Here is a 15,216-nt window from a genome sequence, read left to right on the forward strand (position 1 = left end):
GAGAATCTATCAGATGGGTAAAAGGGAGTTTTAATTAAATGCAAAGCACAAGGCCCAAGAGAGGGTTGGACTAGAAGCCAGGCGGGACCAAATACACAGAGCTCATTCTCAGTTTCCTTTCCAACACAGGAATGTGTCCCAGCAACTCTGCTCTCCTCAGGAGAGAACGAGGATCAAATGCCTGAAAATACCTGGGAATGAAAAGCTAGATATAGGGGCTCGGTCCCCCTGTCTGCGGAGCATCTCCCAAAGTAAAGTTATCCTTTGAACATGTCTTGCAATGCAAAGGTGTAAGCAGAGTTGTAACCAGCTCCATTTATTTGAGTAAATAGCTTGTAAATAAATCATTGGTAAACATTACAAAATTAAATACATTTTCAAAAGCTTGCCAGTATACATAAAATTCACAAACATAGTTCTTTTAAAAAATAAAATATGTTCAGAGCACCCTTGATATAAAACGACTGACCCCTGTCCCCTGACAGGGCCATTTAGAGACGCCTTACAGAGGGTGGGGTTTCCGTGGGAGGCGGTGGAGGCCACCTTGGGGGAAAGGAAGAGCTTCAACTCTGACCTTTGACCCAGCCCACATCTGACTGAATTTTGATCCTTCTCCAAGGAGCTGATAGATCACCGGGAGGCACGGGGCAGGCGCCCCACATCTAGCTCCAAGCAAGGAGACCGGGGTGCGTACTTGGGGCCAGGAGCCAGAATCCTCAGCACATGCCATTGAGAGGGGCCAGAAATGCAATCCTATCACCCTTCCAAAGCAGCCAGTGCTCCTGTAGCAACTTTCCTGACAGCAGGTGAGGCTTTCTCACCTCTACCGTGTCCAACCCTCAGTTCACCCGCTCGGGTCTGACGCTGCCCAGGCCCGGGGGGACCAGATCTACTTCTAAGGAGGAAGATACATGATTTGCTAACTTCCTGATGACCTGCTTTCATGGAAAGAGAAGAAGACACAGTATTTGGTTGAAAGCAGAGAGTTAATTGCTACACAGTGCTTCCTTTCTCTGCTGCAAAACACCACTCGGCATGGGCATGTCTCGACTTCTGAATAGTTCTTCAAATGAAGGGTTCATAAAACTTTAAAATACCATGAACGAGGCAAGAAGTACATGACCTGGCAAAGCATCCCAATTAATGAAATAATATCAAGTCCATGAATTAAGCCCTTGACCAACTCAACTTTCTGTGGCGTAGCTCGTTAAGAAAACGGATACACTGAATTTTTTCACTTTGGTGCATAAAGTGAACGCTGTAGGTCAGCAGCAGTCACATGAAGAATATCTAGTGGCCTCTTGAAAATCCATGTGCTGTGACCTCCAGTTCAAGGACAACCACAAGTTTCTTCCATCGATGTGAAATAAAACTCACGTCTACATTTTAACTTAGTCGTGTGTAGATATATACAAGTACGAGAAATTTGACATCTGAGACAATTGTACAACTCAAGAAAAAGTATCACCAAACTAGTTGTAAGAAAACCATCATCCCTGTATAGTTCGGTCCTAAACCTGCGATTTCTCAAAGAAAATGCTGGCTGGATCAGCCCATTCCTGCGTGTCTGCCTGGTTTGATAACCCCTGGTTGGGCTGAAACCAGAGTCGTGATGTTCTTGCTATTAAAATATTACACTAACAAAACCTTTCAAAACAAAAAAGGAACACTCTCAAATAAATGTCTAATAGACACCCCCCCAAAAAAAAGTTTCTCATAAGGGCAACTATGCTTTAATAAATGTCTTCATGAAGCCCAAATCCCAGGACCCTTCTTCGTCTCTGGGAGCGTTCCACCCTGTGCCAGAATTATACGGTCTTCTTCTGCGGAGGGCTCAGTTTCCTCATGCCTCTTATCCGAGAGAGCAGCTCCTGGATAAATTCCTAGAAGAGATCAGAAGAAGTTAATATGACCGGCTCACTCTAGTAAACTTGGGGATTAAAATCTGCTTGAAGTCGTTAAGGTCAATTGCAGTTAACTTGAGTTGACGAGTTTGGCTGGAGGTGTCAACCCCAGCGGCTTCAACAGAGGACATTTGTAAACAAGTGAAGCGTGCTTAAACCTCACATCACAATCAATAGGTCTCACGGCTGCTGTCTTTGGGGGAGAAACACAGGCTGCCTTCACTCACTGCCATTATCTACATGGCCTCTGAAGGCACATGTCGTTTAGATCAGCCTTCTCAACCTTTAAGAAACCTTTAATATGAGCATCCAAGTCACCCAGGGATCGTGTAGATTCTGATTTAACAGGCCCAGGTTGGGGCCAGAAATTCTGCATTTCTAACTGGCCACGAGGTGATGCCCATGTTAGTCTCTGGACCACGCCTGGAACAGCAAGACTTGACCAGTGGTTCTCAACTGTAAGTCCTCATCAAAATCACCAGGGGAACTCACGAAACCACAGCGTGCTGGGCCCAGGAATTTCTGATTCAGCAGTTCTGGGGTGGGGCCCGAGAATGTGCGCCTCTGACGTTCCCAGGTGACACGTGCTGCTGGCTCCAGGATCATTCTGAGAGCCACTGATCTAGATCTCAAAAGAGTCTTTTGACCTTTTTTGACTGCAAATCAGTTTTTTAAAAAGCCAAACACATTTTACATTTACAATTCTATATATTCAAACGCATATCCGAAATAAAAATCGAAAGGATGAATACTTAACATATAGACTCACCCTCTATTTTCTATTCTATTCTAATTTCATTTAAAAGGTAATGCAGAGGGGCACCTGGGTGGCTCAGTCATTAAGTGTCTATCTTCGTCTCGGGTCGTGATCCCAGGGTCTTGGGATCGAGCCCTGCATTGGGCTCCCTGCTCGTCGGGAAGCCTACTTCTCCCTCTCTCACTCCCCCTGCTTGTGTTCCCTCTCTCGCTGTTTCCCTCTCTGTCAAATAAATAAATAAAATCTTTAAAAATAAATAAATAAAGGGTAATGCAGAGGGAGATCCACTAAAATGATTCCATGTCCTAGTCATAGATGAACACCCAACGACTAAAGAACAATCTAGAATAGTCCCCATGTTATATCATCAGGAATCTTTTATTGTTGCCTTCTGTTTTAAATTATTTGGCTACCAAAACAGTCACATTTATTAGATAATAACTACTTTTTCCTCTTTTATATTTGTCACAAAGTGGACAGCCAGACTTTCTGATCAGCAAGTGGCAGTTGGTGGGTATATGAGGAATTTACTGAGAACAACAACACTAAGAAATCTTCCTCTCCATTTGGCCTTCTGAGAAACCACTCTCAGTCTCCCCTGCCAATCACAGCCCTTGGTCACAAGCTCCCAGGCCAAGTGATCCCCACAACTACTCTCCAGCTCTAAAACACAATAAGCTAAAACATCTAGTATTTTGTTAGCCACCCAAATTTTTTTGTAATGTTTTTGCTATCATAAAGTAATATGTACTTTTTCTAGACAACGTAGAAAATACAAGCCAACAACAATTACCCCTCAGAATGAACCACTAATGTATTTTCTCCTATGAAAATGGTTTTTTACCTAATTAAGATCACACCGTATAAATATGTCCTTTTCTTCAACTTAGCCAGAAGTTTTCTCCCACAACATTAATAGCATTCCCCAAAATTAACTTCAATGGTTATACAATCCTTTATTATACGGACATTCTACAATCTGTTTAATTCCTCCATTATTGGATATGTGGTTGGTTCCGGACTTTTCAGAATTAAGAAATGATGCCACAATTAACATCTCTGTGCAAAAATCTGCAGTTTTTGATTATTCTCTTTGGAGAGCTTATCCAGAAAGGCATCAGAGCACAAAAACGTTTTCATCACCACCATTTCTGACCTTGGGCAGAATGGAACACATATGAAATAAAATGAGGCCCTGTTTTAACTTTCTGAACACTATTTAATCTAATTTAAAGAATTTTCTAGAATAAAATAATGCCAAATTTTCACCTATATTCCATTTTCATTTTGTAAAGTTAAATGCATTTCCTATTTTTCCTCTTTCTATGTGGTTTTGACAATATAATGTGAAACATACAGTTTCAGTTTCATTGTTTTTGGAACCTACTACTCAAATGACTCCTGTAGAAAGTTTCAGCATTTGAGTGTAGGTCTCTTTTTTTTTTTTTAAGCAAAGGTCAGAATCACAAATCCTATCACTTATCTTGTTAATAACTAGTAATTCTTCTGCATTATCTCTATATTTTTCATAAAAATCATTATACAAAAATAAAGATTAAATATCCTAAGGAATAATATACCCTAAACTACAGACCTTTTTTCTTCAAGACCAAAGTAATTTGGTAATTTAAATAAAATTCAAATTATCTCAAAAAATCAATCATGATGTACATTAATCTCAGTGATTAAAAAGTTCAATAAATAACATATTTATAATAAATTAACATCAATGAAACTCTTAAAATGTTATATTAACTAGTTTATGTCTATAAGTTAATATACTGTATTACACATATTTTAAAGTGTTCATTAAATTTGCATAATGAGGTACTCCGCTAAGTTACAAAAAATAGAAAGACCAATACTTATTCCCCATATAGAAGCTTGCACAGAAGGATTTTAATGATTACAGATGATTCTTAGAGAAGATTCAAGAATCTCCAATCAAAATTACTTTGATGGCTTTTGTTCCTATTACTCAAAAATTCTCTACGCAAATAACAATATAGCTCATTTACTTCCAAAACAGATCACTGAGACTTGGGTTGCGGATACTAATTGAGTCAGAGAAAGGCTGCCCCTTTGAGGCAATGACATCTAATGTGAGACCTGCATTAACAAAGAGAGGCCAGCTCAGAGAAAGTCTGGGGGTCTGGGTCACAGCACATGTGCAAAGGCCCTGCAGAGAAACAAGCAAGGAAATGGGTGCTCCTGGCACAGAAAGGCCAAGACAAGTGGGGCAGAAGCCATGCTGAGGGTGCTAGGGTCAGCTTGCCAGGGCCTGGCTGGATGCGGGAAGGCGCTGAGACAATATTCTTGATGCAATGGAAAGCCACTGGAGGCTTTCAAGGAGGGAAGCAACACTGTCTGATTTCGGCTTTTCAAAGCCCCCTTTGACTGCCGTGTGAAGAACGGGTTGTAGAAAGACAAGAATGGTGGTGGTGATGGGTAGTAAGGAGGGCACGTATTGCATGGTGCACTGGGTGTTATACGCAACTAATGAATCATGGAACTTTACATCAAAAACCAGGGATGTAATGTATGGTGACTAACATAATATAATAAAAAATATTATTATAATAAAAAATAAATAAATAAATAAATAAATAAATAAGAAAGACAAGAATGAAAGAGAGGCCAGTTCGAGGCCGTTGCAGGGATCTATGGTGACCGGCCTTGAAGGTGATGGAAATCAAAATGGAAATTAAGTAGGATCCATTTCAGGGGCAGAGCCACTAGACTGTGCTGCTAGACTGAATGGGGCCTCCAGTAAAACAGTGAGAGGGGACAGGGAAAAGGGGGATTAAGGTCACCATTATGCTGAGATGAGGAAAAACCAGAGGGGGAAACAAAACAGGTTTACAGACTGAGGAGATCTCAGGAAGACAGTTGAACATGACTTGGTGTCTTGGCTCATGGCATCACTAGCACCTAAATCAGCGGCTTTCAACTAAAAAACGAAACTCCTTCGGGGCGCCTGGGTGGCGCAGGCGTTGGGCGTCTGCCTTCGGCTCAGGGCGTGATCCCGGCGTTCTGGAATCGAGCCCCACATCAGGCTCCTCTGCTATGAGCCTGCTTCTTCCTCTCCCACTGCCCCTGCTTGTGTTCCCTCTCTCACTGGCTGTCTCTATCTCTTGTCAAATAAATAAATAAAATCTTAAAAAAAAAAAAAAACTCCTAAAAAACTACATGTGATCTGTACATAGTTTTAGCGACCTAGTCCACAGAGAGATGAGACTGAAACTAAAGTTTCTTGAGAAGATATAACTCTTACTATATGTGATACCCCTTGATATTTCACTTTGAAAAAAAATAAAGGTCAAGGCCAGCTCATGGGTTACCACCCACAGTCTGTAAATACAATGATGTAGACCAAGGCTAAGAGATACTGTAGCCCCAACCACAGACACAAGTAGTAGAAATATAAATATACAAATATAAATACATAGTCACAGTATATTTATATGCAATACATATTTCTATATTCTTTTTTTAAAATTTTTTATTTTTATTATTCCCATATAATGTATTATTTATTTCAGGGGTATAGGTCTGTGATTCATCAGTCTTACACAATACACAGCGCTCACCACAACACACACGTCCATCACCCAGCCACCCCATCCCTCCCACCCCCCTCCGCTCCAGCAACCCACAGTTTATATTCTATAATATAAATGACTTAGTGTGACTACTTAACTGTAAATTAATTAAAATAAATACAATTTGAAATTCAGCTCCTTATTGACACTAGTCACATTTCAAATAGTCAGTAGCCACATGAGGCTAGTGGCCACCATAGTAGACACCGGGGCTACAGAATAGTTCCATCATTTCAGAAAATTCTATTGGACAGCGCAGGTGGCAACGCTTTGAATCGCAGGGCTCGTTGAGATAAGCTTGGAGGAAAGTGTAAATAGAGAGGAGAAGAAGGCTGAAGACCACGGCCAGAGGCCCCCTAGCAAGCAAGGTCTGGGAGAAGCACTGGGGCCAGCAAAGGAGACTGAAAAGGAGAAACCAATGAGAAGGGGGGAAAAACCCAAGAGAGTGTGCTGGTAAGAAGTCAAGAAAAGAACACATTTCTAGAAAGAAGAGGTGCTCAATCAAGCCAAGTGCCAATGAGAGGTTAAGTAAGTCAAGACAAATTCAAAACCATCGAGTTGGTAAGAAAGAGGCCATTGTGTCCCGGTTGGGAGAAGTTTTAGTAGAATGTCTGGGATGGAAACTCCCACCACTAAAAGGTTCTCAGTGACTTTTTTTGGTAAACAGCTTTTTCAGGTATAACTGACATGCCGTAAACTGCACATATTTAAGGCACCCAACCACCTCAAGCACACCGTCTGTGCAGTCAACATAATGGACACATTCATTTCCTCCAGAAGTATCTTCATGCCCCTTGGCAATCCTCCTCTCCTCCCCATGCCTCTCATTCCCGGGAAAACACTGTCACTATTAGATTAATTTGCATTTTCTAGAGTTTTATACAAATGGAACCAAAATACGATATACTCTTCAACTTTTTTGGTTTCTTTCATTCAACATAATTATTTTGAGATTCAGCCACATTGTTGGATTTATTAATAGCTCATCTCTTTTGTATTGCTGGGTAGCATTTTGTTGTATCAGAGTACCACGGTTTGTTTATACGTGCACCTGTTGATGGAAATTTGGGTTGTTTTCAGTATGGGGCTATTATAAACAAAGTTGCTGAAAATATTCATATAAAACTCCTTGTATGGAACATGCTTCCATTTCTTTTGGGTAAATACCCAAGATTGGAATGGGGGAATTCCTGATCTATTCGTTTGTCTCTACGGCAACACCACACTATCTTCCAAATATAGGTTTACAAGTCCTAAAATCAGGTAATGTTAGTCTGCCGCCTTTGTTGAACATTTTAAAAAATACATTGTTTTGGCTACTGCAGGTCCTTTAAGTTTCCTTAAGAACTCTAGAATCAACTTGTAAATTTCTACAAAAAAAACCAAAACAAAACAACCCAAAACCTGCTGGGGTTTTGGCTGAGACTGCATTGAATCTATAAATCAATTTGTGGAAAAAACAGTGAATGTTCTCAGCAACGTTTTCTAGACCTCCGTGTACAGACATTGCACATCTTTCATCAGATTGATTCCTCGGTGTTTAATATTGTTGCTGTTATTATAAGTGGTATATTTTTATTCCAGTGTCCAGTTGTTGCCAGCCATAGATTTTCATATATTTACTTCATATCCTGCAAGCTTGCTGAACTCACTTGTTAGTTCTAGCAGCTTTTTGTAGACATTTACCTTCTGCAGATGTTCTTTCTAGAGTTTAGAAATTTCCCTTCTATTCCTAGTTGGCTGAGAATTTTTAACCAGGAATAGAGAGATTGGATTTTGCCAAATGCTTTTTCTGCATCAACTGACATAATTATAGAAAGGGCTTTTTCCACCTAGTTTCTTTTTTTTGTTTTGTTTTGTTTTTTGTTTTTTTTTAAGATTTTATTTATTTATTTAACAGAGATAGAGACAGCCAGTGAGAGAGGGAACACAAGCAGGGGGAGTGGGAGAGGAAGAAGCAGGCTCATAGCAGAGGAGCCTGATGTGGGGCTCGAACCCAGAACACCGGGACCACGCCCTGAGCCGAAGGCAGACGCTTAACCGCTGTGCCACCCAGGCGCCCCTTCCACCTAGTTTCTTAACACAATGACTTACACTGATTGACTTTTGATATTTTTATATATATATATATATATATATATATATATATATATATATACACATACATACACACACACACACACTGTTACATTCAATTTGACAAAATTTTCTTTAGAAATTTTGCAGCTATGCTCATGTGGAATAGTGGTCTACATTTCTTTCTTTTTTTTTTTTTATGTCTTTGTCTGGTTTTAGTATCATAGTAGTGCTGGCATCGTAGGATGAGTTGGAAAGTATTCCTTCCTTTTCAAGTTTCTGGAAGAGTTTGTACAGAGTTGGTATATACCATTTCTTCCTTAAATATATCTGGTAAAAATTCCCCTGTGAAGCCATCTGGGTCTGGAGTTTTTTGTTTTGTTTTGTTTTGTTTGTATTGGAAGGATGTGTCTTTCAAGGCGTTTGTCTATTTCATAGAAGTTATTGAATTTATTGCCATGAGGTTCATAACATCTGTAGAATCTGTAATGATGTCACCTCTCTCATTCCTGATATTGGTAATTTGTCTCCTGTCTTTATTTCCACTTGGACTAGGCACTTATCAATTGTACTGTTATTTTCAGAGAATGAGCTCTTGTTTCACTGATTTTCTTTACTAATTTTCTGTTTTATATTTCACTGATTTCTGCTTTCACCTTCATTACTTCCTTTCTTCACCTTACTCTAATTTTAATTTGTTCTTCTTTTCCTAGTTCCTAAGGTGGATTCTAAAGCCATTTATTAGAAACCTATTTCCCAATATAGATATTTAGTGTTACACATTCACCTCTAAGCACTGCTTTGGCTGCATCTCATGAATTTTGATATAATGGGTTTTCACTTCATTCATTTCAAAATAGTTCCTAATTTCACATTTGATTTCTTCCTTGGCCCAGGAGTTATTTAGGAATGTGTCATTTAGTTTCCAAATATTTGGGGATTTTCCAGACATCTTTCTGTTACCGATTTCTAACTTAATTCCGTTATTCAAAGAACGTACTTTGTATGACTTGAATCTTTTAAAATTTGAGACTTTCTTTGTGGCCCAGAATATGTCTATCTTGGTAAACGTTCTGTGTGCATTTATAAAGATACAGGCTAATTTCAAGCAGACCTTTTACCACTGCACTTATACAGCCTCCTGCCATGTGACTTGTGCACATACAGAACATGCCAGAAGAAGGGATGAACAAAGTGGTTCCCCCCAGATACAACATTTACACAAGGAAATGATTCCTTAACCACAAAGGACGTGATCTTTTGTGATACTCAAAAAAGGTCATTCATGACTCTTTTTTGACCTTTTAATCCCCAGCTAAAAGAATGGGTGAGGATGGAGGCAGACTTCCTGTGGGCTCTGGATTAGGGTCTGGCTCTGGTCATGCTCAACCTAAAGAAAACAAAGGGAATGAACATTTAGGCCTTCTCTGTGTAGCCTACTTATACATATTACCATATTTAATCTAATGTAGTTTTATCCTCTCCTTTTTACAGATGCGAAAAATGGATGTTCTAGTTCATTTTAAGTCATTGTCCAAGGTCACAAAGCAAGTATTTGAATCCAGGTCTCCTGAAGCAAGTTGAGCTCAATAAATAGGCACCAAGCCCCCACCGTGTGGCAGACTCTACCCTACTTGCTGGGATGCAGAGGAAGGGAGAGGCCCTGCCTGACAGGGGCTCCCAGGCCGGCAGGGAAGGAAGACAGAGAAATAGGCTCTGTTGATGTAAGACACAAGCCACAGTGTTAACTGTGTACAAGAGTGCCCCATGGGCGGATGGACAGTGCACACCGCCCCTGACCAGCCCAGGCCTGGGATCATTCCTGCCTCTCACACTCCGCTCTCCCAGTGCATGACAGGCTAAAAGAAGGTCATAATTCCAAGAGACTGTGAAAGATGAGAAGCTTTGTCAATACAAGTAATCTAGAATCCAGAACCACTGCTCTGGAGTGACAGCCCAGCTTCCTCTCCCTCCTTCCCTTCTCCCTCCCCCTCACTCCTTAAAGGTACCCCTTTTATTAGCTGAACATCTCTCTACGAGGGTAAAAGATCTGGCCATTCCACTTTCCTAAGGTTTGAAACAGTATTTCCACAAACAGCCAGAATTTTAAACAGGCAAGCGGACACTGCCCTGACCCAACATTTCAAGACAACTGGCGTCTATTTTGTTAGGCCATCTCAGCAGTTTGGTCCAAATGCTCTTCCTCATGTTCCCCGAGATCCCAGTCTGCAACTCTGAGAGACACCCCCCAGCTATGATGTTCCTGTGGGCTGCCGAGGGCCAGGCTGTGCTCAGCCGGGGAGGGCCCCGAACGGCGGCTGGACAGACCACTTCACACAGTGGCTTTTATTTTTTATTATGTTTTTATAATAATATTTTTTACTATATTATGTTAGTCACCATACAGTACATCCCTAGTTTTTGATGTAATGTTCCATGATTCATTACTTGCGTATAACACCCGGTGCTCCATGCAATACGTGGGGGGGAATGAACCATGAGACACTATGGACTCTAGGAAACAAACTGAGGGCTTCCAGCGGGGGGGGGGGGGGGGGATGGGATAGGCTGGTGGTGGGTATTAAGGAGGGCACGTATTGCATGGTCCACAGCGGCCTTTAATAAGATGGGGGCCCTGTGTCCCCAGGACCGTGAATTGTATGAAGAGACAGAAGATAAAGACCTTGGGTTACAAACCTAAGAGGGCCCTTTGAAATAAATGCCTAGAAAGATCTCAGATGGGTTTATTCCTATGTGGAGGGAGTTGCCCTCTGCACACACAGCAGGAAGCAGTGTAGCCACGTGGTTAAGGGACGGACTCGGGAACCAGGGGACTGGGTTCGAATCCTTGTGCCCCACTGAAGGGCTAATTATGTTCTCTATGCCTTTGCTCACCATAAACGGAGAGCGATGGTAATAAAACGTACCCCCAAGGTTGGTGTATTTAACAAGTTAGCGAACTAATCGCTGGAAGAGGCTTGGGAAGGTGCTTGTACCACAGAGAGCGCCCTGTAAGTGCTTGCTGCCGTCTCCATCGTAGCCGTCGTGGCTATGCTGATAAGAAGAGTTCCAGTCTGGACACATTCTAAGCAAGAACACTGGGGAAAATGTGGCCATCCCCTCCTCCCCACACACACGCAGACACACACCACCACACAGCCCTGCAGCAAACGCTGGACAACTGAGGCAGATGAGAAGTACGTTGTGTGGCATCCAGCAAGAGCGAGGTGCTCAGGTCAGGGGGTAACACCAGGCTGTGAGCAACCCCAGTGTTTCCGGGAAGAAACCATCGGTGACCTCAGCCACGCTCATGTTTCTCCCTCTGTGGCTGTCGGGTCCCCAGCTTCAGGCAACAAGGCTGTAATTGCTGAGAAAAGCCATGCTAAGCCTCTCTCATCCTGCCTGGGCTGGGGTCTCAGGTCCCACAGAACCTTCCTCCAAGATTCCTGCCTTTGACTGTCCTCCCTGAGGTCGAGGCCGCGGCCTGCTCCCCCCGCCGCAGAGCCACTGCCACCGCTCGACCCATCTCGAAAGGCTGCAAGAGAGCATTCGCTCTTCACATCATGAGGTGTTCGAAATGGACTGGAAAACATGCCTTCAGTGCCATTTCCCAGCCACCTAGCTCCCTCTTCCACACACACACGCACACTCAGAGAGGCACACACACGCACTCAGGCACACGCACGCACACTCGGGCACACGCACACACAAACATGCCACCTCCTACCTCCTTTAGCTCTTCCTTCTCCTCCTCTGACTCCTCCGAGTCTTTGACCAGGGTCCCCATCACACTGCAGGCGAAATCCTCACCCTTCCCTCCACCTAACTATTCTCCCTCAAAACAAGGGGAAAACTTGCCTCTTAATAAACACCTTGTGGGGCACCTGGGTGGCTCAGCAGGTTAAGCATCTGCCTTCTGCTCAGATCATGATCTCAGGATCCTGGGATCAAGTCCTGCCTCAGGCTCCCTGCTCAGCAGGGAGTCTGCTTCTCCCTCTCCCCCTGCCCCCCAACTTGTGCGTTCTCTGTCAAATAAATAAAATCTTTTTAAAAAAATAAATAAACATTGGGGTGCCTGGGTGTCTCAGTCAGTTAAGCATCTGCCTTTGGCTCAGGTCATGAGCCTGGGGTCCTGGGGTCGAGCCCCACGTCAGGCTCCCTGCTCAGGGGGAGCCTGCTTCTCCCTCTCCAGCTCCCCCTGCTTATGCTCTCTCTCTGTCAAATAAATAAAAATATTTAAAATAAATAAACAAACAAACACCTTTCTAAATGACTTGCACCCCTATCCCCGACCTCAGTCCTGGGTACTATTTTTGTCTCGGAGAATGCTCTGCATTCACCTTTTCATCCATTAACTCATCTGGGGACGATTCTCTTCCCCCCCCCGCCATGTACAATTCTATTTTTTTTGGCATAGAGCCATGCTCTCACGGGCACTGAAATCCTGTCTGGGGTTCAGACACAACTCATACTTAGTGGGCACCCTTTATGTGACAAGCACTCTGGGCATTTTCATGTACTGTCTCATTTAATCATTGTAACTGTCTTGTAACATGGGCTCAGAGAGGTTTAGAGGTTTGCCCAAGGTCACACAGCTACTGAGTGGTCAGACCATTCACCTGCTGATGGACATGTAGGTTGTTTCAAGTGTTTGACCATGGTGAATAAAGCCACTATGAAGATACACGTGCAAGTATTCGTGTGGTCATATTTTTTCTTTCCTTTGGGTAAATCTCTAGCAGTGCCATGGCAGAGTTCTATAATGTATATTTAACTTTTTATGAAACCCCCAGTTTTCTAAAGTGGTGGTACCATTTTGCATTCCTGCAAGCAGGATATGAGAGTTCCACATCATTGCTAACACTTGGTGTTATCAGTCTTTTTAATTTTAGTCATTCTAGCGGGTGTGTATAGTAATGAGATACTACTCTTTTCTTTTCTTTTCCTTCCTTCCTCTTTCTCTCTTTCCCTTTCTTTCTTTCTTTCTTTCTTTCTTTTTCTTTCTTTCTTTCTCTCTTTCTTTCGGAGCTCGCCCACTCTTCCACACATTATCATTGTAAGTCTCTGACTTTCTCCCCTCACTCCTCTTTGTTGGCCACTTACTTCTGCCCCCTGACCTGCTGATGGAATGCTGGCATTCTCCAAAGCTTGGTTCCCAGCCTCCTTTAGGCGCTCTCAGCCAGCCATTTTCCTCATACTCTCAGGCTTCCTCTCTGTCTTCCCCCTTGAGATCCAGGCCTGCATTTCCTGTGGCTCCCAGAGGTCTCCACAGGGATGTTCCATGGGCACATCAGTCTCAAAATGACCAAACGCAAACTCACTGCTACCTATCCCTTCTTCAAACCTGTCCCTCACCCTGAGGAACTCACAGTTTTTATTATTGTGTCCAGAACAAACCGTCATTTAGATCCCATTTATCTCCAAATTAATCTGTAAGTTTAATGCACTTCCAATCAAAATATAAATATTTAAGAATAGTCAAGATATTTTGAATAAGAAAATCATGGGTTCACCTGGCCCTTGTTAAGAACTGATTATAAAGCCCTGGCAAGGGGCACCTGGGTGGCTCAGTCGGTTAAGTGTCCGCTCAGCTCGTGATCTCAGGGTCCTGGGATCGAGCTGTGCGTTGGGCTCTTTGCTCAGTGGGGAGTCTGCTTCTGCCTCTGGCACTCTACCCTCCTCCCCCACTCATACTTTTTCTCTCTCTCAATCTCTCTCTCTCTCAAATAAATAAAAAAAAATATTTAAAATAAAATAAATCCCGGGCAATTGTGACAGTGTACAGTGACAGACAAACAGCCAGTTCTGCATATTAGGAAAATTTGATACACAACACAAGATGATTACGTATCAGTGGGGTAAGGATGGACTGATTGTGCAATAAATGGTACTGGAACAATACAGCAAATGTAAAGTTAGATCTCTATTTCACATCATACACAAAAATAAGTTCACGATGGCTTAAATATCTGAGTGTAAAAAAAGGTTTTAGAACAAAATATAAGAAGATTATCTTTTTTTTTTTTAAGAGAGAGAGAGAGTGCAAGCTGTTGCATGGAGGGCAGAAGGAGAGGGAGAGAGAATCTTAAGCAGGCTCCATGCCCAGCACAGAGCCCGACCCTGAGATCATGACCTGAGCCGAAACCAAGAGTCAGGGACTCAACTGACTGAGCCACCCAGGCACCCCAAGGAGACTGTCTTTAAGATACTGGAGTATGAACGATTTCTTAGGCACACATCTTTTAAAAGCGTAAGTCATAAAGGATGTCACTGATAAATCTGATTTTGATCAAAATGTAAAACTTCTGTACACAAAAGACAACACAAGCAAAATAAGCTCCACCATGTGTGAAATATATTTGCAACCTACATAAAGGTCAAAGGACTGTCATCCACAATATATAAACAACTCTTAAAAGTCAATAAGAAAAACACAAACAAGTTGAAACAAAGTAGATAAAGGATTGGAAATGGAAATCCCCAAAGAAGGAAACATGAACAACCAATAAGCACATGGAGAAAAAAAATGTGCTCAATCTTACTAGGGAGCAGTCAGAAAAAGGTACGTTAAAACAATGAGATCTCATCAGATTGGCAAAAATTTTACCGTTTGGCAATACCAGGTATGGGAATGATGAGGTTAAAAGAGAATTCTCAAATCCTGCTGGTGGACATGCAAGCTGGTGCCGACCTTTAAGAGCAATTCCATTTTTGGTATATTTCTTGGAGAGACTTTGTTCATGAGTCAACACATCAGGAGTTTTTATTGCATCATTATTCATAATAATAAAAAATTGGACACAGCCTAAATGAGTCTCAGCAGAAGAATGGAGAAGTACATTACTACACTGGAAAGCTATACAGCAATGAACATGAA

General features: G+C 42.1%; 1 protein-coding gene across 1 annotated transcript in view; it reads right to left on the reverse strand.

Annotated features, from left to right (window-relative positions):
• Window positions 1–300: 300 nt before the first annotated feature.
• The window catches only part of PPP1R14C (protein phosphatase 1 regulatory inhibitor subunit 14C), an 84,205-nt gene continuing 69,289 nt past the window's right edge, over window positions 301–15,216 (reverse strand). The window contains exon 4 of the mRNA XM_026505043.4: window positions 301–1,883. Coding sequence (XP_026360828.1) covers window positions 1,809–1,883 — 75 coding nt within the window. The 3' untranslated portion in view covers window positions 301–1,808. The remainder of the gene's footprint in view (window positions 1,884–15,216) is intronic.

This window comes from Ursus arctos, unplaced genomic scaffold, assembly GCF_023065955.2.
Source record: "Ursus arctos isolate Adak ecotype North America unplaced genomic scaffold, UrsArc2.0 scaffold_13, whole genome shotgun sequence".
Classification (NCBI taxonomy): Eukaryota; Metazoa; Chordata; class Mammalia; order Carnivora; family Ursidae; genus Ursus; species Ursus arctos.